At 41.3% G+C, this 25,930-nt stretch overlaps 1 protein-coding gene across 1 annotated transcript in view; it reads right to left on the bottom strand.

Moving 5' to 3' along the window:
- The window catches only part of med13a (mediator complex subunit 13a), a 207,813-nt gene that overhangs the window by 52,354 nt on the left and 129,529 nt on the right, over window positions 1–25,930 (bottom strand). Inside the window, exons 5-9 of the mRNA XM_061898202.1 lie at window positions 11,870–12,070; window positions 8,810–9,007; window positions 8,547–8,709; window positions 6,769–6,879; window positions 2,965–3,711 (exon numbers count right to left, since the gene is read on the bottom strand). Coding sequence (XP_061754186.1) covers window positions 2,965–3,711; window positions 6,769–6,879; window positions 8,547–8,709; window positions 8,810–9,007; window positions 11,870–12,070 — 1,420 coding nt within the window. The remainder of the gene's footprint in view (window positions 1–2,964; window positions 3,712–6,768; window positions 6,880–8,546; window positions 8,710–8,809; window positions 9,008–11,869; window positions 12,071–25,930) is intronic.

Here is a 25,930-nt window from a genome sequence, read left to right on the forward strand (position 1 = left end):
GGTCAAGTGGTATAACTTGGCAACGGCGCTTCACACGTCGTCATTTCAGGCTCCTACATAAAGGAAGCAAGCCTTGATACACGCTTCGCGGAAACGCTCACTCCATTACTCGACACATGCCTCGAAGACTCAACACATTTGGTCCCATCACTACTTTTTACTGACCTTTCGTGTGTAGCTTCTTTTTTGTGGATTGCACCTGCGAATTCCGCGATGTCTGGCCGAGGGAAATCCAACTAGCAGGCCACTCCAGGCCTGGTGCGTCACTGGATCCAGATGCCATGGAGCAGTCGGTCATCAACTCGGCCCTTTGTAAGTGGATAAGTCAGAAGATGGGCGAAATGCGAGCCGACTTCCTCGACAATTTTAAATCCGGTGTCAAAGGAGAGATAGCGGCTGTTATGGAGCCATTCGAGAGCATTCTCTCGTCCCACGGCTAAGCCATCGCTAGCCTGGAGCTCGCTGCTAACGATAACGCTAAAGTGCTAACTGAACTCCGCACTAGCGTCAACAAGCTGGCTGCCACCATTGATGTCCTTTCTAAAAAATACGATGACCTACTCAGTGGCCAAGTGGTTAGAGTGTCCGCCCTGAGATCGGTAGGTTGTGAGTTCAAACCCCGGCCGAATCATACCAAAGACTATAAAAATGGGACCCATTGCCTCCCTGCTTGGCAATCAGCATCAAGGGTTGGAATTGGGGATTAAATCACCCCAGAGAGGAGTTGTACAGTCTAATGGTGTGTGGGACAAAGGAGTTTTGATTTTATTAGTCCTGCACTTGGGATGAAGCAATCTTGCACTGAACAGGCTCCTCTGGCTACTGATAACGCTAAGCAGAGGGTGACTGGCATCATCCAGGATGATCACTAGTTTGTCAACAGTCCTCTTCTCTGCCACTGTCACCAGTGAGTCCGGTTTCATTCCGATTGTAGAACCGGTCCGCCTGATCAGTTTCTCAAATCTGGAGCTGTAGTTACATTTAAACCAGTCTGGGTGGCACTGGGAGCAGGTGGGTAAAGTGTCTTGTCTAAGGACACAACGGCAATGATTAGGATGGCGGTAGCGAGGATCTAACCTTGAACCCTCAAGTTGCTGGCACAATTGAGGTAGGTATTGAGAAGGTATTCTGTCAAGTTGGTACACTTTGAAAAACATTTTGGGACTAAAATGGCCAAAACGACACAAAAAGACGCTTTCCCCACCCAGTTTCTCTGTGAGGATGTATGAGAATATTTGAACCTCCAAGCCAGGGGTGTCAAACATATTGCCCGTGGGAACAGGTTTTATCCGGCCCGCAGGATGAGTTTGCTAAGTATACAAATTAACCTGAAATTTTTGACTGAAAGAAACAGCTCTTCTACATGTGTCTACTGGATGTTGCAATAGCAATTCTTTGTATCTCTGTAGATCAAGGGTAGGCAAACCGCGGCTCCGAAGCTGCATGCGGCTCTTGGATCACTCTGATGTGGCTCATTTGCATACTTGCCGACCCCCCCCATTTTTCCGGGAGGTTTTCCGGATTTCAGTGCCTCTCCCAGAAATCTCCTCAAGATAACATTCTCAGATTTTCACCCGGACTACAATATTGAGGGAGTGCCGTGATGGCAATGCCTTAAACGTCCTCTCGACCATGCCGTCGCATCCGCTTTCGTAGTATGCTATCTGAGTGCCAGCCCGCCACATCTAATGCGCGGCTGCTGACTCAACGTGCAAGCGACTGCAAGGCATAGTTGTTCAGCCATACAGGTTACACTGAGGGTTGTAATATAAACAACTTTAACACACTTACTAATATGCGCCACACTGTGAACCCACACCAAACAAGAATGACAAACACATTGCGGGAGAACATCCGCACTGTAACACAACATAAACACAACAGAACAAATACCCAGAGTCCCATGCATACCTAACTCTTCCAGGCTACATTATACACCCCCACTGCCATCCCCCCCCTCCAAAGCAATGCGTCGGTTGAGGTGGGCCGACAAAAAAATGTGACCGATTCCACTGCTGTGATGTTTGACTGTGAAAAAAAAACACTTTTTGTTTGGAAACTTTTTTTCAACTTCTAAACGATACCTTTAATTGAAAAAGTCAGAGCATGTTGTTTTTAACATCAATATTTGTCATCGATCTAAATGGAACTAAGACAAGGGAAAAATCCCTGAAGTGTGAAATCATTTTCATCTTATATCACCAAATAAGGTCATAATGCTATTTATCATTAACCAAAGTTGCATGTTTCCTATCCCTTTCTACCCAGTTATTTATTCAAAACAAAAATGAAACAATTGTATTTGCCAACCAATAATTTTATTGGCAGGATTAAATGTAGTATTTGTTTTTTTATCCAACTGTGGCTTTTATCCATTATTAAAAACCAACACAGGGTTAGTGCAGTGTCTAAAAGCTAGTGAGTGTGCCACACGCTCATTGAGGTGTCATGTAGCCATCAATAAAAAAAAAGGCGGTCGGCCTAAAACTCCATCCATCCATCCATTTTCTACCGCTTATTCACTTTCGGGGTCGCGGGGGGCGCTGGCGCCTATCTCAGCTACAATCGGGCGGAAGGCAGGGTACACCCTGGCACTTTATTTAAATTGCCGTGCGATTGTTTGCTATTTACATTTGATCTTTGTTTTGTATGTCCTTTTGCATTCTTTAATGTTTTCATACCAAACTGGCACAGGGAATGGCTGCCACAGTTCTGAGTTTTCTCATAGTTGTTGCATTGTTCTTTTGTTACTTGCACTGAACAGAGAGAGCACCGTCTACGACTTCAAATTCCTCGTGGATTAATCCTACTTTGCAAATAAAGCTGATTCTAATTTTTCAGATTTTTGTCTTGAAGGTTTTCCACATATTCTATTCTATGCTGCTAATACACAGTCCTACAGAGATCAAAGACGCGTACAACATGTGAAAGGGTGAGAGGGTTGTACAGGTAGGTGGTACTCACTCGGTCACAGACACCAGGTTGTCCTGGGATGCTAACCCCTCATCGCGAAACTTGTGTCCTGGAAGCAGTAGTGTGGGCATCTCTCGCTCTTTCCTGCGAGGTAAGTTGTATAAACTCCATGGCGAGTGATTGTGGTCATCTTCTAGTTGGATCGCTGCACTCGTGTACAGAGTGGGCTCATTAAGCTCTGAATAAACAGAGGCTGAAGGGTGAAGGTGTGAGGAGAAGTGCTGAGTCAGATCTCCTGGACCTACTGGCTCCTCGTCACAACCCTTTCGCCTACCCAGGCACGACTCCAGGGAAGGCTGGTAAAAGTGTTGATTGTTGGGGGTGGACGGGTTCTTCATACCCTCCCTGGACTCCTCACTACGCTGGCATGGGTGTGGGCTAAGAGGTGGGGGTTGGGGGGAGTTGGCTGGGTCTAATGGACCAGGGATCACCACCCCGTTACTGAGTTGAGAGTTCTTTTGGATGGTCATCAGATCTGCTGAACAAATGCTAGAAAACCGTCCTCCATCTTGAGTGTTCAATCTAAGTCTTTGGTCGGCTGTTGCTTCCGAATCCATGGAGGTATCATCATTGGTCAGACTTCGATGATGGAAAGGAGTCTGGGGTCTTTTCTGCTGCTTGTCACTCTTGTCTGGCTTCTCTCCTGCAGCTTTGTGCTTGGTCGGAGTCTGTGAGGCCTGGCCTGCTGACGGAGCTTGGCCCGCATTCCCGCCTATTCGCTGCTTCACTGATTTGTGTCTGGAGGAGAAAAGATCGACATGAGGATTTGATGAAACGTGGAAGCACTGGCTGGACAAACCAAAAGGCCAAGAAGTGTCAAACCACAAGCAGGGTTCTTACGTGATGATTTGTGGAACTTACAAACCTTAATAATTACAGCAAATTATGTCAACATATGCTAAGGTAGCTGAACAAAACATCTACACCTTACATTTGTGTTATTGCTGACATAGAAAATTAGTGTATTATCTAATAATGTTTCTCATTAACCTATGTGATTTTTTTGTAAATCGATTGCTTTCATCTTGTCTTCTCAAATAGATAGGTAAAAATGTCTTGTGTTCAAAGTTTTTTGTAAACGAGAGAAAAGGACTTTGAATACATTACTTAAGCTTCCAATAAAATTCAACAAAATAACATGAGAAAATGACAACCATTTAATATACACGGTTAATGTTACGTTCTGTATATATGGAAAAACAAACCATTATGACCAATAGTTGAAAGCATGGGATTCCCCTCCTATACTGTAACTCAGTGGTTCTCAACCTTTTTTCAGTGATGTACCCCATGTGAACAATTTTTTAATTCAAGTACCCCCTAATCAGAGCAAAGCATTTTTGTTGAAAAATGAGCTAAAGAAGTAAAATACAGCACTATGTCATCAGTTTCTGATTTATTAAATTGTATAAAAGTGCAAAATATTGCTCATTTGTAGTGGTCTTTCTTGAACTATTTGGAAAAACAAGTGATTCAATTATAAATAAAACATTCCACACATAGAAGTAATCATCAACTTAAAGTGCCCTCTTTGGGGATAGTAATAGAGATCATCTGGATTCATGAACTTAATTCTAAACATTTCTTTACGGAAAAAAAAAAATCTTAAACATCAAAATCTATGGACCATGTCCACAAAAAATGTTTGCTGTCAACATGGAATATTACATTGTTGTATTTCTTATTACAGTTTATAAATTTACATTCATAGTGTGTTGAATTATTATTTAATAAATATATCTATAAAGGGTTCTTGAATTGTTGCTATTTTTAGAATATTTTTTTTTAAAATCTCACGTACCCCTTGGCATACCTTCAAGTACCCTCAGGAGTACGCGTACCCTCATTTGAGAACCACTGCTGTAACTTATCAAAAGCATTGGTAAAAGGAATCAGCTCCCCTCCTCGGTAACACAAAACACTACTGCAAGAACTCTCAACAGCTGGCACAGAAACTAAAAAACATAACTCTTAAAAATGATAAAACATTCATATCTCATTAAGTCATCTCATTATTCACAAAAGCTCCCGTAGATGTAACCCTCAAACATAGTCACCAAAGGACTTAAATAAGACAGAACCCTTAAGCCCCGAATAAACATGACATTATATGACATCGCCACTTTATTACATTTTGTCTCCAAATCAACATATTTATAATAATTATGAATTATAGACAGACGGAAGGTTTCGCTGCGGAAGACCCACTATCCACAGTCATGAGCAATTTTTTCATGGAAGACTTGAACAAAAAGGCCATTTAAACTGCACCCCCGCAATACAATACATTCTTTCGAAGTGTTATGTAGAAGGACATATTAGGAGTAACAAAGACTGGACTTGAACACAATAAAAAGCACAATTCATACATGAAGAAGAAACAAACAGGACAATAACATTTCTGGAAATAAACTTACATCATAAAGACGATGGCAACATTCAAACCACAGTATATAGAAAACACATATACGGACCACTACCTTCTCTGGACATCAGAACATCCCACTGTACACAAACGCTCGGTAATCAGAACCCATTACAGCCGCTAGCATCATAACAAATGAAAAAGATAGACAGGAGAAAGAAAAACGTCCAAAATGCTCTTACATGCTGCCAATATCCAAGATGTGCCATAGAAAAAGGAAAACAACAAGTAAGATACAGGCCATGTGATGAGGTGGCGACTTGTCCAAGGGTGTACACCGCCTTCCGCCCGATTGTAGCTGAGATAGGCACTAGCGCCCCCCGCGAGCCCAAAGGGAATAAGTGGCAGAAAATGGATGGATGGGCAAGTAAGATAGAAAAAATATGGAAAGGCAAAACAAACATAAAGATATGATACATACATCAAAGATCTAACAGAACCCCTACAACGCATAATGGAAAACAAATCTGATAAACACAGCAGTAAGACCATACAGAAAACTACGACAACAACTTATACACCCTAGAGATACAATAACACAGGATAAGAAATGTGATGTCATCTACGAAATCCAATGCAGAGCATTCAATACAACATATATTGGAGAGGCCGGGCAAATTTTGGCAACCGAAAAAAAGAACACAAATACAAATGCGAGGAGGGGACAATTGCAAAGTTTACCAAAACATAAAGACAGTTAGAACAAGACAATAAAAATAATAGCTATAACAGGCCAATGCAGGAGGAACAATCTCCTCATAAACTAAGACTCCGGAAAAGTCGTATCATCAGTAACAAATAAATACAAGAGATGGATCAAGGAGACAATGGAATTCAGGAAGCGAGGGCCAACGCCATGAACAGTGATGACATGCTTTCACACACCTTGGATGTTGTCCATCATCGGCGACGCGAGGTCAAATTTTCCTGACCTGCTCAGTTGTTTTTAGACACGTCACATCAGGAAGCTACAACAGCTCTGACGAAAACTGAAGTGTCAGCAGGTAAAAAACCTCTCTTACACAAAAAACTTTGTCTGGACACAAGCATTTGTACCTACTCTAATTATATCATTTTATTCTTAATTATTATGTAAATACTATCGTTCTTGTGGTATTCATTTGGTTAAATCTGGGACATCGGGTACTAAATGTCATGTCATGACTATGAAAATAAAGTGCCTTGATGGATAATGGGACTGTGAATGTACATTATGTATAATTGATGTATGTCGTAACTTTTCAACACATCTCATAGACGTACCAGGAGGATTAGAGTTAGGAGAGTGACAAATCTTTGGACTTTTGGACACTAACATGAAAGAATGTATTGCTCTTCTCAACGAGCAGCGGGTGCTCCCTCCACCTCACCTAGAACAAGTGCAGTATGACCTCTCAGAAGGCTCGATAAAGTCCCATGTCTCCATTCGCTGCGTCCGCTCATCCTCACAGGTTCCATTAGTGACAGCGGAGTACTTTCGTCTGGGAAAGAAGTTAACAACAGTCACAATAATAGCTGTTTTGTCAAATGTTATTCATTTGCTTTACTATTGATTCTAATAGTCAAAAGCACACAACAGTTTGTGTGAGCATTGTGTAACGCTTACTTCATAACAACGCTTGGAGCAATAATATTTTATGTGACAAGCTAACAGCTAAGTACTGCTGACATTGTGTGCTTGCACAGGAGGCAACACAGCCCTACATGCTCCCAATGTGTCGGATTCACTGATAGTAAACGATACACTACACCAAGATACGCCTTTTTATGTTTATTACTATGCTTGATATTCTTCTATGTAAGCATGATACAGAACACTAAAAGTTTCATGTGAGTGAAGAGAAGCAGCTTGCATTATGACAAAGAAAAATGTCTGTCTTTGCATTTTATTTGTATGTTAATGACATCCATTTATCGGTTGTGATTTCAACTAAAAACTGAACCAAGAAATAACGAAACAAGAGTTTGTTCTTAAACAGTAATCATTGAATGAAAATAGAAGCCTAAAAAGAAAAATAGATCATCAACCAGTAAGGGTGTAACGGTACACAGAAATTTCAGTTCAGTACGTACCTCGGTTTAGAGGTCACGGTTCGGTTCATTTTCGGTACAGTAAGAAAAAAACAAAATATTAATTTTTTGGTTATTTATTTACAAAATTTGTAAACAATGGCTTTATCCTTTTAACATTGGGAACACTATAATAATTCTACCCACGTTAATCAACATTAAACTGCCTCAACTTGTTGCTCAGATTAAATAAAATGACAAAACTTTTCTTCTACTAACAAAAAGTGCAACATTAAACAGTTTCAAGTCAACTCATAATGCTTAATTTATTACAGCATTTGGGAAGCCTGTAGTTGATTTTTATTGTAAATGTTATATTTTTATCAACATGTGATAGCAGGGAATAGGCTGCTAAATTACTAATGATTAATGTAAATATAGCTGAAAAAAATAGTACAACAGCAATAGGAGAGACTATTCATCCCTGAACACCATGGAGTTCATGTAGGCTTAATGATGCAGTTACATTATTATATCACTAGCACACACACACACACGCACACACACACACACACACGAGCTAACACACACACACCGCAAAATGAGCTAAGGTTACGCTAAGAGTTAATTAGCCTTCACCTCAAGCCAGAACTGCGAGCGAGCTGAACTGCGGTTTGTTTCTAGAACTGAATTGCAGTTTGTTTCTAGAACTGAGCTGCAGTTTGTTTCTAGAACGTCATCTAGAATGTTGACTTGGAGGTGTTTACTATAATTTGGGGAGAGTCTGCTGCTCACCTGCTAAACACCTATCTGCTCGACCCTGAAGCGCTGACGACATGCGCTCTGAATATGCACTGCTGATTGGCTGTTACCGCTATATATGTAATCAAACAGATGGTTGTGTTGGTGGGACAATGCTGGGTGCTCTGTAGGAGACAGAGGCAGAACGGAGGGGAGCAGCTTTTTAGGACTTTAGCTTAGGCAGTTACTTCATATGTTTGTGTGGAAACTCTTTCGGTACACCTCTGACCCGAACCGGAACCCCCGTACCGAAACGGTTCAATACAAATACACGAACCGTTACACCCCTATCAACCAGTAGCTATGTAGGACTGAAAAACGTGTGAGGTGATCTTACTTGTTCTGGATATGGTTGATATTGCACTCTTGCCACACTCGCTCCACAACCTGACTGGCAAGCCGGCGTGGAACCTCGCCTCCATGGTGGCTTGTTCTGTTTGCACACAGCAATTCCGATGACAAAGGCATCTTGGTCCACTTCTGGGCAGAGTGAGAATCCACTAGGAGGACAAAGACCACACGCTCAACAAACAATTAAATAATACAAGTTAAATATAAGTGCTGACCTCATGAAGTATGAAAAATACTTTTTATCACTACCTGTTTGCACCTCCTCAGGCGACGTGGGAGGGGTAAGTGTAACAAGCGACATGGCAGGTTCTCGCTGGGATGGAAACACTTGGTGACCACTGGAGTAGACAGCAGTACAGTGAGAGGAGGACCCTACAGGGGCCACAACAGGGATGTCCGACTGGGGCACCAGCACCAGGCAGGCTGGGTACACCATCCGCACACCACCTATACACAAACATATTAACACAAATCTCAAGTAGACAGTTTATGACGAGTAAGCAAAACACAAACATTAAAGCATAAAGTAGCACCGCTGCTGCCCACTGCTCCCCTCACTTCCCAGGCTCAAAATCTCACGATACATGGCCCCATTCATTCTTTCCTTAACACGGATCAATCGTCCTGTCCCCTTAGCAGAAAAACAGCCCCAAAGCATGATGTTTCCACCCCCATGCTTCACAGTAGGTGTGGTGTTCTTGAGATGCAACTCAGTATTCTTCTTCCTTCAAACACGACAAGTTGAGTTTATACCAAAATGGATACATGGATGATACAGCAGAGGATTGGGAGAATATCACGTGGTCAGATGAAACCAAAATAGAACTTTTTGGTATAAACTCAATTTGTTGTGTTTGGAGGAAGAAGAATACTGAGTTGCATCCCAAGAACACCAGACCTACTGTGAAGCATGGGGGTGGAAACATCATGCTTTGGGGCTGTTCTTCTGCTAGGGGGACAGGACGATTGATCCATGTTAAGGAAAGAATGAATGGGGCCATGCATCGTGAGATTTTTTAGCCAAAACCTCCTTCCATCAGTGAGAGCTTTGAATGGTTGACCAAATACTTATTTTCCACCATAATTTACAAATGAATTGTTTAAAATTCCTACAATGTGAATTCCTGAATTTTTTTTCCACATTCTGTCTCTCACAGTTGAAGTGTACCTATGATGAAAATGACAGATATCTGTCATCATTTTAAGTGGGAGAACTTGCACAATCGGTGGCTGACTAAATACTTTTTTGCCCCACTGTATCCCGCCTTCCACCTGAATGCAGCTAAGATAGGTTCCAGCGACCCCCCGTGATCCCGAACAGGACAAGCAGTAGAAAATGGATGGATGGATGGATGGAAGCTGAGCCCTCCGGACTGCTCCGTGTTTGGGACTTCTCGGCTCACGGGACACGCTTGCTGTTTGGCGCTTTTGACTCTTTCTGCTGCAGACTGATGGACACAAACCCGTACAACTCCTTCGAGCTTTAGAGTGTAAGGCTCCCGTCCAAAGGCAAAACGCAGTAACTCAATTTTGGTCAAAACTGAGCTGATAACAAATTTGGAGTTACTAGGCGATATGCTTTACATTAGTGTATGCGGTATTGTAATTTGTTCCGTAAGTAAGCTGCTTCCATAAGTAAGTAACAAATTACAATATCGCATACACTAATGTAAAGCATATCACCTAGTAACTCCAAAATTATTATCAGCTCAGTTTTGACCAAATTTGAGTTACTGGGTTTTGCCTTTGGACAGGAGAAGGTTGGAACTCTTTTTACTGTGTTTTAATCTACCAACACCCTGGTCCTACTCATTTATTTCCAGATGAATTTGTGTCATCTACTGTCGATATGAAGAGTCTAATAAATATTGGTGATTTCAATCTCCATTTGGATAACTCCTCGTGTCCCTTTGGTAGCTGAGCTGGTATCTCTAATGGACTTCTTTCACCTTCTTTTGTGGCCAAGAAGGACGGGACACTTGGGCCCTTCATTGATTACCGTCACCTTAACAACATCACCATCAAGAACAAATACCCTCTTCCACTACTCAACTCTTCCTTTTAGCCCTTGGCACCGGCGACCGTCTTCACCAAACTCGATCTCCGCAACGCCTATCACCTGGTACAGGTCAGAGAGAGAGACGAGCGGAAGACGGCTTTCAACACCCACATGGGGCATTCCGAGTACCGGGTAATGCTCTTTAGACTTACCAACGCACCTGCAGTATTTCAGACACTTGTCGACGACATTCTCCGGGACATGCTGGACCAATTCGCGGTAGTATACCTTGACAATTTTCTGATCTTCTCCCATAACCTCTCTAACCACCAGCAACATGTCTGGCGTGTCCTGCAACGTCTCCTGGAGAATCACCTATTCGTGAAGGCAAAGAAGTGCAGCTTCCACTCCTCAACGGTGGAGTTCCTGGGATTTGTGGGCGTTAAGGGCCACATAAGGGAGGGAGCGGCATAAAGACCAGCTGACTCGAGGAACCTTTGCCAGAACGTCGCTCATCTTCCCAGTAAGCATCACGTCTGGCATTCCTTTCCTTGTGCTTTGCTTGCCTTCTCTGTGCTCTCTCCGTGTCTCCCTTGTTCATGTCCCTTGTGTCTTCCGCAGTGTCTTACCCGTCATCCGTGATCGTGTCTTGCCTCTCGACATCCCTCCGGATCTCTGACAGCCTTCCTCGATCCTCGGCCCCTGCTCGGACACGGACTACGCTGCCTCGGTCCTACCCTCGAGCCCTTTCCTGTTTACGGACTGCCTTTTCACCTTGCCCCTTTGATTCGATGAAGGATACATCCAACACTCACAGACAACAACCCCTAGTAACACTTACACAGTTAATTCCACACATAGTCTACACCCATTCACTTAGAGTAGAATACACAAGCCACGTGTGCATGCTAACCATTAATTGATTAACGTAGACCCTGACTTAAACAAGTTGAAAAACTTATTCGGGTGTTACCATTTAGTGGTTAATTGTACGGAATATGTACTATACTGTGCAATCTACTAATAACAGTTTCAATCAGCCAATCAATCACGTAGTCATCAAAGGTTTAAATAAACCCTGCAAGCCGCAGTTCTGCCTTGGTTGTCGCCTCCTTCTCTTCTCAGTACTTAACAAAGGCTGGAGCAATTGTGTGATACGGTGCAAACAGTGATGATGAAATCAATGGCTGAATCCAAATAACTCTTCGAATATACATTAAATATGTAAAGTGTTCTTGCTACATCCCAAAAATGTTGATATCATAATGTTAAAAGGACTACAAAGCAGAACTAAGTAAAAAAAAACTCACCAACAAGGACCTCTACAGAGGCCAAATAATCGTCTTCCCAATCCATGTCCTCCAGCTTGTCCTCCAACACACCGTGCTTGGCACTGGGACAGATGGGATAAAACTGGTTCCACTCCTCAATCAGCTTCTTGGTGGGGGAGTCTGACATCTTGAAGGACTGGCCGGTCAGCGTCCCGTTCAGCCCAAAAGGACTGAGGATTACTGTTGAGACATATAGGAAGGACAGACAGACACTGTGAACAAATCTTGTTTTGCCTTTTTTATGACTGCCTTCCTTCCACTTGATTTGCAAAGTAATCACACATTCAATCCTATTTTCCCTTATTATTTCCTACATGTCTTGTTTGGCCTTTCCTCGCCTCATTGCTCACCTCTCTGAAATACTATCCGCTCTACAGTTTAATCCTTCATATCCTCATAATATTTCCTTTGTTTCCTCCTTTATACGCTTTGCTTCCCTCGTCCTTCTGCAATCTGCGTCCTATTCCGCAGCACGCTGACCTTTCCACAGCAATCCCTGCCCAAGTCAGTCCCAGTGGACTTGCCAAATACTTACAGAGCAATCCAGACATCAATTATTGGCAAGTGGCAGCCTCTCAGAGGCCATAAACACAGGCTTATAAAGAGAAGCGTTCCTCGACAAACACACTTGACTGCAGAGACATATGGATCCACAAAGACACCATCAGACTGCTATAGAAAAAACGTCTATCAGCCTATCGACGTGCTGTTGTAAACTACAATTCATAATGCTTAGAGTATATAAATGCTTTATAATAATATAAATACCAACAACATGCACACGCACGCACACGGTATATATTTTGGCTTGCTATGCAAGCACTCTTTGCATCTATCATATGTTTTCAGTGCCAAGGGGTATAAATGCTTTTACTAACAGACTGGTTGTGTGTGTGTGTACGTGCATGTGTATGGGTATTTTTATGTATGTATGTATAGTATTTTTACACATACATTTTCGAGCACTTTTGGATGCCGTGTTTACAAACTCTTGCCTGCATCTTACATACAAACCCCAAAACCAGTGAAGTTGGCATGTTGTGCATTATGAAGCCTAAAATAACACAACGGAGACCCCGGACTGTTGAACAACTCAAGAGGTACATCAAGCAAGAATGGGAAAAAATTTCACCTGAAAAGCCTGAAAATGTATCTCCCCAGTTCCCAAACGTTTACTGAGTGTTGTTAAAAGGAAAGGCCATGTAACACAGTGGTAAAAATGCCCCTGTGCCAACTTTTTTGCAATGTGTCGCTGCCTTTAAATTCTTAAGTTAATGATTATTTGCAAAATAAGTTTCTCAGTTTGAACATTAATTATATTGTCTTTGCAGTCTATTAAATTGAATATAAGTTGAAAAGGATTTGCAAATCATTGTATTCTGTTTTTATTTACAAAGTACACAATGTGCCTACGTCGCTGGTTTTGAGTTTTGTATATAAACATTGTCCATAGGTTGATTGGCAACACTAAATTGGCCCTATAGTGTGTGAATGTAGTGTGAATGTTGTCTGTCTATCTGTGTTGGCCCTGCGATGACGTGGAGACTTGTCCAGGGTGTACCCCGCCTTCCGCCCAATTGTAGCTGAGATAGGCGCCAGCGCCCCCCGCGACCCCAAAAGGGAATAAGCGGTAGAAAATGGATGGATGGCATTGTCCATACTACATGTACATACTTCATTAGGGTTGTGAATATAGCTGGAGTTGCGCGATAAAGACTAAATAAATGATATCAAGTTGGCCAATCACGAAGCTTGAAATACCACCATTATATCGTGATAATGCATATTGATGACACATTCTAGCTGTGTTCCGCAAATTTCACAGCAACAAGCGAACAAAGGTGTCTTAATGTAGCGTCATTGGGAGAGGCTAATGTCCCTCCATAGTGTAGCTTCTAAATCACTAATCTTCCTCTCCGTAGTGGCAAATAAGATGTGTTTCTTACAAGTATTATTTTCACGGGAAGATTAGAGGACAAGGAATAGCTACAAATATATGCCGTAGCAGGATAGAAGAAAACCATAGCTAATCATTAAGCTACGTATAATGTAAACAGAGAAGGGCGGCTAGATACAAATAACAAGTAACAATACCAAGTATGGTATCAGTAAATAGTCGATACTACAGTAGATTTGTATAAATGTTTTTCTTTTTTCACAAAATTGTTTTTATTTTTTTTCATTCTTTACAATTTAGGAAATAATAGCCAAAAGTGTTTTATTTTTTATAATGTTGAACTATTGACAGTATTATCAATTTTGCAGTTAAAAAAGGGAATATGTGAACAATATAATATGTAATTTATATTGTTATACCACTATCCTGTGTAGAATATTTAAAGCAGGGGTCTCAAACATGCGGCCCGCGAGACGTTATTTTGCGGCCCACACTTTGATATGACAATTTAATGTATGGGCGGCCCGCGAGTTTAATATGAACGGAACTTGACAGCGTCATACTTCCCAACGTTCCCAATTTTCACGGAAGTCCTCTTAATATCAGGGTATCCATTCTCTAGTAATCCCTGACGATTTTTACCCAATCAACAATACTCAGCAGATGCCGCAATGGCAGTGTTGTTAACGGCCTCTGAATCCTGTACAGACAGTGTGCAAGCCTATTTGGTTATCACATTTGGCTGAGCAGTACACATGAGTTATGTTGCAAGACATATTTGGTCAACAGCTACACAAGTCACACTGCGGGTGGCCGTAAAAAAAACTTTAACACTGTTACAAATATGTGCCAGACTGTGAACCCACACCAAACAAGAATGACAAACACATTTCAGGAGAACATCCGCACCGTAATACATCATAAACTGTCCAGAACAAATACCCAGAATCCCTTGCAGCCATGACTCTTCCGGGCTACAATACCCACGCTACCACCAACCCCCCACACCCCCACCCTCCCTACTTGCGTCGGTTGAGGTTGTGTATATTGTAGCCCGGGAGAGTTTGGGCTGCAAGGCGTTCTGGGTATTTGTTCTCTTGTGTTTAAGTTGTGTTAGGGTGCAGGATGTTCTCCCAAAACATTTTTTTTTTTTTCTTTGTCATGAAAAAGGGAAGTTTTTTGGGTTGGTGCACTAATTGTAAGTGTATCTTGTGGTTTTTATGTTGATTTAATAAAAAATAAAAAATACAAATACAAAAAATTAAAAAAAAATTTAATTAATAAAAAATGATTCTTCGGTCCGGTAACAATCGAGCCGCGGCCTGGGGGTAGGGGACCACTGTTGTAGAGGACGTTAAAGGCAGTGCAGTCACGGCAGCCCTTAATAATGTCGGCCGGGTGAAAATTGGGACAAATTCAGGAAAATGGTCGCACCGGTAGATTGTCGGGAGGTGCACTGAAATTCAGGAGTCTCCCGGAAAAATCGTGAGGGTTGGCTTTTCCGCCCTAGCAACGCCATTCATAGAAGGTAAGTTCATTAAAAAGTGCATGTTTGATTTTTTTAAAGAAAACTTTTCTTGCGGCCCAGCCTCACCCAGTTTCTGCATCCAAACATACCAAATAATATGTTGGGATGCATACTGTTATCACAGGAGGATGCAATATACTGTAGATCGCAATTTTAGGCCCTAATCCCAGCTAATTTCGGGTACACCCTGGACTGGTGGACAGCCAATAACAGAACACATAAATACAAACAGTTATTCACACTCATGGACAATTTAGATTCCCAAATTGGCCTCACATGAATGTTTTGATGTGTGAGAGGAACTATAACAAAAGATGCTATCACTACACAAAGATGGAACATGGATTTTCTAATGTGAGGCTGAGGTGCTAAGCACTTTGCCAGGAGTCGGAAAAATAGTCCGGAGCATCAAAACATAACAGAGCGTATCAACCTTTGAAAGTTTTTATTATTTTTTAATTTTACATGTTAAAAAAATTTAACACAACAAACAGAAATGTGTAATCGGTTTAGCTCACTCACACATGAACATGTGCACTGAACAGTGGGTCAAAAACACATTACTGTTGGTTGGATGGAGAGCACTGCTGGACTCTGAATCAGTGGACTTGTGGTCAAGCCTGGTGTGTTGCGGATGTTCTGTTACACATGTGTAGGCCTACTTTGAAATAAATGACGACTTTTCAGAAAATAAAACGCCCAAATTTTGGTAATTGCGTTTTTGTTGTTTGCAGATACCAAGCAGATATCTCAGCTGCCCGCGGCGGTCCAAGAAATTGACTAATACCTCGTGTCCACACAGACAAACACTCCCCAGAGCCATGCATAGAGAAAATATGGCCAACTTGGTTTCAGAGTTGGTACCAAACGTTGTGCCCTGTAGTCACGTGAGGTGCTTCTGACCGATCATTCAGGACGGGGGTCAGCAACATGTGGCTATTTAGCGCAACTCTAGTGGCTCCCTGTACCTCTTTCAGAGATGTGTGAAAATGGAGAAAGATGAAGAAAAAAATATATTTTTTGTTTTAATATATTTTCTCTAGGAGGACAAACATGATACAAACCTTCCTGGTTGTTAGAAATCCCACTGTTTATATTAAACATGCTTCACTGATTAGAGTATTTGGAGAGCACCGTTTTGTCCTACTAACTTCAGCGATCCTTGAACTCACCGTAGATTGTTTACATGTACAACTTTCTTTGATGCTGCCACAGAAATACGTGTTATATGCCACTCCTTCTTTGTCTCATTTTGTCCACCAAACTTTTTACACTGCGCGTGAATGCACAAAAGGTGATTTTTGTCGATGTTTTTGATTTGCTGGAGTGTTTATCAGGCATATTTGGTCAATGCACGACTGCAAGCTAATCGGTGCTGACATGCTAAATAGGCTATCTGTATGTATATGTTGCATCAATATGCCTCGTTTGTAGATATATTTGAACTCAATTAATTTCCTTTTATTATGTCCTCGGTGTATTTAATCTGTCTCATGACACATTATCTGTATGTAATATTGGCTGCATTTCTGTGTTGTTTGTGTGCCATGTTGTTCCAGACCAAAGCAAATGTAATCCAGCTCGCAAAGATGGTAATAAATCCATTAGAAGAAGACAGTCTGCCGTTTTCTTTAACGTGGACACACACATCTATACCTTTGGCCATTCTGAGCCAGTAATTTCCAGAAGTTATCTCATCCTGTGAGAAGCCTCCATTTTACTAATGATGTCCAATGTTGCAAAAATGTGTAGAACAAAAATTTAAATATACAGTAATATTTCTGTCAACGAAGATTTGCGTTAGCCTTTGATAGTAGGCTAGTATAGATAATCTATACACTTACTTTCTCTGATTGGTCAAAAGCTCCTCACGTGACGACATGGCGCAATGTTTGGTACCAACTTTGAAACTGAATTGGCCATACTCTCTCTATACGGCTATGACACTACCTACCCCTCCCTGTCCTTACTTTCCCCACACTCTTCAAATCACCATTCAAAACTCAGCATGGTCACATTCATTATATTACATAGAGTTGGAAAATACAAAACTCTTTAAAACAAGCACACTTTCCTTATATCTGTGTTAAAATATTTTTTTACAGATCTTAGCAAAAGGTACCAAAACAAGGAGCTTTGGAGCCACGGTTACTCACCCCTGATCTACAGTAGATAATCATGTTTGTGTTGTATCTCTTTTTCTCCTATTAGATGAAAATATTTTAATTTTCATGCATTCATTGTATTTTTTAGTCATTTGTGATCAGAGATGCATGACCTCCTAGTTCTCAACTTGAACAACATTCTTTGGATTGAACAACTGAAACATTTTTGCAAATAGAATAGCATAGAATAGAAAAGAATAGAAAGTACTTTATTGATCCCTGGGGAAAATTCAGCACCACAGTTCGCTCACAATAGACAACAATAATAATAATAAATAATATATAACATATTTAATATATAATATATGAATACTATAAAAATATTATACATATATTGTACATTTAAGTGCAGTCAAGAAGGAACATATGCATTATACACTCTGATGCCTGTCGGTATGAAGGACCTCCTGTGTCGTTCCGTGTTGCAAATATGGAACATTTACAAAGGAAATATTGTGTTTTACTGGTGTGCTTTTATTTTGAAGACTATTTTTAACAACTGCAGGATAGTTTTATTTCCATAAAACTTAAAAATACAGGAATGTGAGGGCACCAGGAAAGAGGGGCAAACTATGTGAGTTTCCCGGGTAAAGCAGGAGGGTTGACATGTATACACTGAACAATGTAATAGAGTGAAAGTATTATTATTATTATTATTATTGCTATCAAGTGCATACTTTTGAAGGCAGCGTGATATTGTGTGAAAACAGCAGCATGCATGTCCTGCAGCAGCCAGCGAGGGAGCTTGTCTGTTCACATGAAAACTTAGCTGAATCTATACTCTTAATCTTAAGTCTCTGCATGTCAACTACACGCGCGGCCACAAAACCTGAGGCTTTTAAAAGGAGCGAGATGAAATTCAGCACAATTACGAATTTGGTTTAGCATTTTCCCCTCAGTGCATTCTGCTCTTCCCTCAACCCTTCTGCCCCTCTGAGTGGATTTGAGGCTCCCTGAAGACTCGTCAAATGTTCTTAGATCAGCATAACGAGTGCAGAGTTCATTCCATTCAATCTTTTATCAGGTCAAATCTTGTCCAGCAGCAAACAGAGCTGGACAGAGGTGAGGGTACAACGAGGGGGATCAGGTGAATGGGTCAAGGTGGTCTGTCTGTCCTGATGCAACGTTCAGTTGATACAGTTCCTCTTAATTATTTTCTCTTAGGCACCCCGAAAACGAAGAAAACATTTTGCTCCCCTCCCACTCACCGCCACAACTATAAACAGTATCATTTGTGTATAAAAGTGTTTGAAGTATACCTCTGCGTAACATCCATCCATCCATCCATTTTCTACCGCTTATTCCCTTTTGGGGTCGCGGGGGGCGCTGGCGCCTATCTCAGCTACAATTGGGAGGAAGGCGGCGTACACCCTGGACAAGTCGCCACCTCATCGCAGGGCCAACACAGATAGACAGACAACATTCACACTCACATTCACACACTAGGGCCAATTTAGTGTTTCCAATCAACCTATCCCTAGGTGCATGTCTTTGGAAGTGGGAGGAAGCCGGAGTACCCGGAGGGAACCCACGCATTCACGGGGAGGACATGCAAACTCCACACAGAAAGATCCCAAGCCTGGGATTGAACCCAGGACTGCAGGACCTTTGAATTGTGAGGCAGACGCAATAACCCCTCTGCCACTGTGAAGCCCCTCTGAGTAACATTGTATCCATATTAAAAGTGAAGAAAACAAAACAGAAAAAATAGCAATAGTAAATCAATTTATAACAAATAATAACTGTATTAATATTGTTTTAGTCTCTAAACAGAAAATATTTAAAGTGCATCAATTTACCTGACATTTTGAAATATGTAATCTTTATAGAAAAGTAAAAACACATTTGACCGACTTGAACCATTTGATACTGAAAAATAAAATTAATACATTGATACATTCAAATTGATCAGCAACATTAACTCAGGAGTTTGACAGATACAACACTTTAACCTACAAAACCACAACTAATAAAATCATTTGTGCTTAATTTGTATTTCTTAGGGGTGTAACGGTACGTGTATTCGTATTGAACCGTTTCGGTTCGGAGGTGTACCGAACGAGTTTCCACAAGAACATTTTAAGTAGCGTGCCGCACGTTATGTAAACAATGTACACCGAGGCAGAACACAAGGCATGCTAGTAGCGACTGGGCTATAATAGACTGACCATACGTCCTCTTTTCACCGGATATGTCCTCTTTTGCGGGGCTGTTCGGGTGGAGTTTCTTAAATGCCTCAAATGTCCGGCGTTTTAAGTTAGGGTTGCGTGTATTTTCAATGTACGTTCGGGATTAAGAAGGGGGTTAAAAACAAAACAAATTGTGCACGCAGCAGCATTCGTGAGAGGGGGGCAGAGACAGAGAGAGCGAGAGAGTTATGAGAAACGCGCATGCGTCGCCAGGCTCTGCTTTTTAGCCATAGATTTATCAGATTTTATTTTTTATTGTCTATAGCAGGGGAGTCAAAAGTGTGCCCCGGAGGACATTTGCGGCCCACAGCTAATGTTTTAAAGGTCCATGGCACATTCTAAAAATACTATTACAATAAACAAAAACATAACAAAAGTAAAGAAATAAAGCTTAAAAGTTAAATGTCTATGTCCCACTCTCCCTTGTGGAGGGGGTCCGGTCCGATCCGGTGGCCATGTACTGCTTGCCTGTGTATTGGCTGGGGACATCTCTGCGATGCTGATCCGCCTCCGCTTGGGATGGTTTCCTGCTGGCTCCGCTGTGAACGGGACTCTCGCTGCTGTGTTGGATCCGCTTTGGACTGGACTCTCGCGACTGTGTTGGATCCATTGTGGATTGAACTTTCACAGTATCATGTTAGACCCGCTCGACATCCATTGCTTTCCTCCTCTCTAAGGTTCTCATAGTCATCATTGTCACCGACGTCCCACTGGGTCATTATTGTCACCGATGTCCCACTGGGTGTGAGTTTTCCTTGCCCTTATGTGGGCCTACCGAGGATGTCGTGGTGGTTTGTGCAGCCCTTTGAGACACTAGTGATTTAGGGCTATATAAGTAAACATTGATTGATTGATTGATTGAAATGTCATTTAGAAAAAGTTGCAGTGTTGACTAATAAAACAAAGCTATTTTTTTTTCTTTCAAACTGTGATTGCTCAAAATATAATATTGACTCAAAACCAATGTTATTATGAATTATTGACCTATCCAAGATTCCCACTACTTGACATCAAATATTCCACTAAGAAAAATATTTTTGGTGGAAGACTTTGCAAATTTGGTAAATAAATAACCAAAAAATGTCTATTTTGTTCTTTTCTTACTGTACCGAAAATGAACCGAACCGTGACCTCTAAACCGAGGTACGTACCGAACCAAAATTTTTGTGTACCGTTACACCCCTAGTATTTCTTAATCAAATTGAGAGTCAGGTATAATGGCTACAATGTGCACGTTATGTATTGCAGTTTTTTGAAGCTATGTTTGAAGCATGATACTGATAAAGCATGTCACCGGGGTCTCCTGTGGCATCGTACCACGCCCGCCTCACTATTTGAGAAGAACTGACTAAATGTAGGATCCTGTATTAGCATAGATTCATATGATCTCATGAACATGAAGGCGTTATAGTAAAAATTATTATTGCAGTGTGTCCAATCAAAAACGCTGACTTTAATTCTAATAAAGCAAGATTATAGGGCTGTCAAGGCAGCGAGCAGAGGAGCAGACGGGTACTTTCATTAAGTTTTTAAAGTGTTTGCGGGATGTATTTTATTTATCATGAATATAGACGGCTGTATGATCATCTTCAATAATCCCTATGGATCAGTGAAGCTTGGCTAAATGATTAGAGCTCATGTCATCAACCTCTGTAGGCCAAATGGAAATAAAAAAACATTACAGCAAATATTTTATTTAACTTCAGTTTGAAGGGGGTGGTTGTACATGAAGAACATGGTAGAGTAGTTGCGGGTGTTATTACATTAGTGTGGATCATAACTACTACTAGACATGAAAGATTGTCAGAGACATTTTTAAGTGTCAAATATAAAAGAGCTGCATAATAGAAAATCAAATAGTATTCGTCCTTCGCTATGTGGTAGGTTACTATGGACGTTATGACATTTTCTTCATTGTCTAGCAGGTGACTTTTCAAATGATGCTACATATTAGCAGTGATGCTACTTTTTATAGGAACACTTGTGCCGCATACTTGACTTATTACGTTTGTCTGTTCGACATATTCCCACCTGAAGCCAAACCACCGCCAGATGATGGACCCCCTGGAGTTTTTCTTGGGAATTAATTATTCTTTCATTCGCACCTTCTTTCTCTTGTATTACCACTCGCACGGCTCTGGTACCTGGACGCATGCAAGAGAGATCTGAAGGCATGTAATATTCCTCTAGACAGGTGGGAGATACAGGCGGAGACCCGAAATATCTGGCGTCAAATGGTTAGATGGGGTATTGCTGAGGCTGATTTGAGGAGCAGCTCGCAGAGAAAAAGAGAGACAGGAGGAAACGTACTGCAACTACCATCGCACGGCAGGCCTCTCCACATGTTTGCACTAAGTGCAACAGGGACTGTCACTCAAGAATCAGCTTGTACAGCCATGCCAGCCGTAGTCAACAAACATGAATGTACCATATCAACAAAACATCAAGTTAAAATGTGAAAATTATACTTAAATAAGTGTATTGTAGGCAGCACGGTGGTAGAGGGGTTAGTGCATGTGCCTCACAATACGAAAGTCCTGAGTAGTCCTGAGTTCAATCCCGGGCTCGGGATCTTTTTTGTGTGAAGTTTGCAAGTTCTCCCGGGACTAAGAGGGTTCCCTCTGGGTCCTCCGGCTGCCTCCAACCGCCAAAAACATACACCTGGGGATAGGTTGATTGGCAACACTAAAATTGGTCTAGCGTGTGAATGTGAGTGTGAATGTTGTCTGTCTGTCTGTGTTGGCCCTGCGATGAGTTGGCGACTTGTCCAGTGTGTACTCCGCCTTCCGCCCGAATGCAGCTGAGATAGGCTCCAGCATCCCCCGCGACCCCAAAAGGGACAACCGTTAGAAAATGGATGGATGGATGGAAGTGTATTGTACAATTACATCACTCATTATAACTGAAAATATATTACTAATAATTGACTAAAAAAGGATGACAAAACTATTTAAATAAAAACAATAAACCACCATTAATAATTAAAGTACCATTAAAAAAGAAAAAAAAAGAAACAAAAGTAAAAATTAAATCGAAAAAAGTGTCTGACCGATGAGCATAAATTAGCATGGTCTTCCATGATTAAGCTGCCAATGAAGAGTTAGCTTTAGATGTCCATGCTGTTCTTCAATGTTTGCTGGCGATAACAAGATTTAGTATATGGTGATGAGCCTACAAGAGATTTATTCATCTAGTTTATTAACACTATTACGTATACTGTCTGGACGCTAACAAATAACACCAACGACTAGGGGTGTAACGGTACACTAAAATTTCGGTTCGGTACGTACCTCGGTTTAGAGGTCACGGTTCGGTTCATTTTCGGTACAGTAAGAAAACAACAAAATAAAAATAATTTGGTTATTTATTTACCAAATTAGTAAACAATGGCTTTATCCTTTAAAATTGGGAACACTATAATAATTCTGCCCACGTTAATCCACATTAAACTGCCTCAAGTTGTTGCTTTGATTAAATAAAATGACAAAACCTTTCTTCTACATATAAAAAGTGCAACATTAAACAGTTTCCATTGAAACTGTTTAATGTCAACTCATCATGCTTAATTTATTACAGCATTTGGGAAGCCTGTAGTTGACTTTTATTATGTAAATGTTGTATTTTTATCAACATGTGATAGCAGGGAACCTGCTATTCAAAACTAGGCTGTTACATTACTAATGATTAATGTAACTATTGTTGAAAAATAGTACAATTGCAATAGGAGAGACTATTCATCCCTAAACACAATAGAATTCAATGAAATAACATACAGACAGGGCTTTGCTGCCCCTAACACACACGCACACACACGCACACACACACACACACACACACACACACACACACACACACACACACACACACACACACACACACACACACACACACACAAACACACACACACGAACACACACACACAGCAAAATGAGCTAACGTTACGCTAAAAGCTAATTAGCCTTCATCTCAAGCCTATACTGTGAGTGAGCTGAGCTGCAGTTTAAGTTTCTAGAAGGTCAACGGGCTCATAGTGATGTTTGTAATAGTTGTGACTGGGAAGTGTTTAGTATAGTTTGGGTAGAGGCCGCTCCTCCCCTGCTAGACGAATATCTGCTCGACGCTAAAGCATTGACTACATCGTTATGAAGTCTGAATACGCACTGCTGATTGGCTTTGTATGTAACCAATCAGATGGTTGTGTGGGCGACAATGAGGCAGAGACAGAGGCAGAAAGCAGAGCAGCTTTTGAAGACTTCTGCTTCCGAACTCGTTCGATACGCCCGCGTGCCGAACCGAAACCCCCGTACCGAAATGGTTCGATACAAATACACGTACCGTTACACCCCTACCAACGACGCTATAATGTGGTCACCCATGTCGAATAAAGCACTTGGCTTGGCATTTGCGTAACAGATAGTTTCTCAAACAAATTAAACATTCAAACAAACATTTTACAAAGTGATCACTGCAAACACATGCATGTGCATGTTCATGCTTCAGGAGCATTCACACTTTTCGTCGGTTTCAGCACCTTTGTGCGTTTGTGCTTTAGCAGGATGAAAAGAAGGAAGTAAATCTTCTTGTAATCATTAAGTGCTTGTGACGTTTTGTGCGGCAAGGCTGGGCGGCTAGCATCACACAGTGCTACTATTTAGCATGTAATAGCGATTACCACTAATGTACAACTCTACCTCCGCCTACATGTTCAATAAAGAAGACCAACTTTGTATGTCACTTTATTTATTGTTTTGGATGTGTATTTTTAAGGGCACCAACCCCCAAAATATTTTCTTTCTTTTGGTTTTGATTTTTATTCAAGTGCAAAAGTTTGCTAACAAAGTATATTTTATTGTTAATAGTAGTTGTTTTATTTAACTTGGAGATTTTTCAAAGTTTACATTCCAATTACAACGTTAAAATATACAAGAAATACACATTGCATCTAAAAGGATATGCCTGCAGTATTATTATGCATTATCATTACATCAATGGTCTCAAAAAAATTATGGCAATAAGATCGTCTATCGGCAATAATTTGAAGGTCAATATATCGTCAAGCAATAGTTGTTAGGCTTACTGATACTAACTTAAAGAAAAAGTAAGGCCAACAACACTCGTTTTAATACAAACTGAAAAGGCGCTACCAAACACAGACTGTTTTCGACAAGGTCTTGGTCAGGTTGGTGCTTCATTTTGATACTTTTTAAGTATTATATTATGTATAGGGCTTCACGGTGGAAGAGGGGTTAGTGCGTCTGCCTCACAATACAAAGGTCCTGAGTAGTCAGGGTTCAATCCCAGGCTCGGGATCTTTCTGTGTGGAGTTTGCAAGTCCTCCCCGTGAATGTGTGGGTTCACTCCGGGTCCACCGGCTTCCTCCTACTTCCAAAGACATGCACCTGGGGATAGGTTGATTGGCAACACTAAATTGGCCCTAGTGTGTGAATGTGAGTGTGAATGTTGTCTGTCTATCTGTGTTGGCCCTGCGATGAGATGGCGACTTGTCCAGGGTTTACCCTGCCTTCCGCCCGATTGAAGCTCAGATAGGAACCAGCGCCCCCCGTGACCCCAAAGGGGAATATGCGGTAGGAAATGGATGGATGGATATAATATATAGAGGGAACTATAGTTATTCTAGCGTTTTTATAAAAAATGTTCACTGTGCTGATGAACTATGTCTTCTTTTATTATAATGGTTGTCCACACATTTTATTTATTTTTTAATCATTTTTTAATTACTTTATTTACCTATGATACTGAGTCCTTGATTTAGTTTGGACAATTTTCAATTTTGTCTATTATTTGTGCAATTTCATTTTTGAAGTTGTTCTTGATTTATTATATCAATTGATTGACCACAGCTGTGACTACGTAAGTGCATTGCTTCGAGTTGGGTTTATACCGCCACGGGTAAGATGTACCCCCGTGCTACCTGCCGCATTCGGGCAGATGGGGCTCGTAAGCCTTGGATGGCAACCTGTCTAGGAGAAGGTCACTCTGAACTAAAACCGGGACTGCGAGGAGTTGCGCCCCACACTTCGCTATTAGCATAGTAAAGCCAACCATGGAGTACAAAGTCATCCCAAATCCTATACTTCCAGCGGCGGGAGTCCGCAGGAACATTGCGGCGGATGGTGGTGCTGGTCCTCCTCCTGGAGGACACCATGACGACAGGACCTCAAACCCTGGGATTGTCCCAGGGAGGGTCCTGTCCGAACACAGCACCCCGTCCAATGCACTCATGCGCTGTCGGAGACCATT

The sequence above is a fragment of the Nerophis ophidion genome, linkage group LG04 (assembly GCF_033978795.1).
Source record: "Nerophis ophidion isolate RoL-2023_Sa linkage group LG04, RoL_Noph_v1.0, whole genome shotgun sequence".
NCBI lineage: Eukaryota > Metazoa > Chordata > Actinopteri > Syngnathiformes > Syngnathidae > Nerophis > Nerophis ophidion.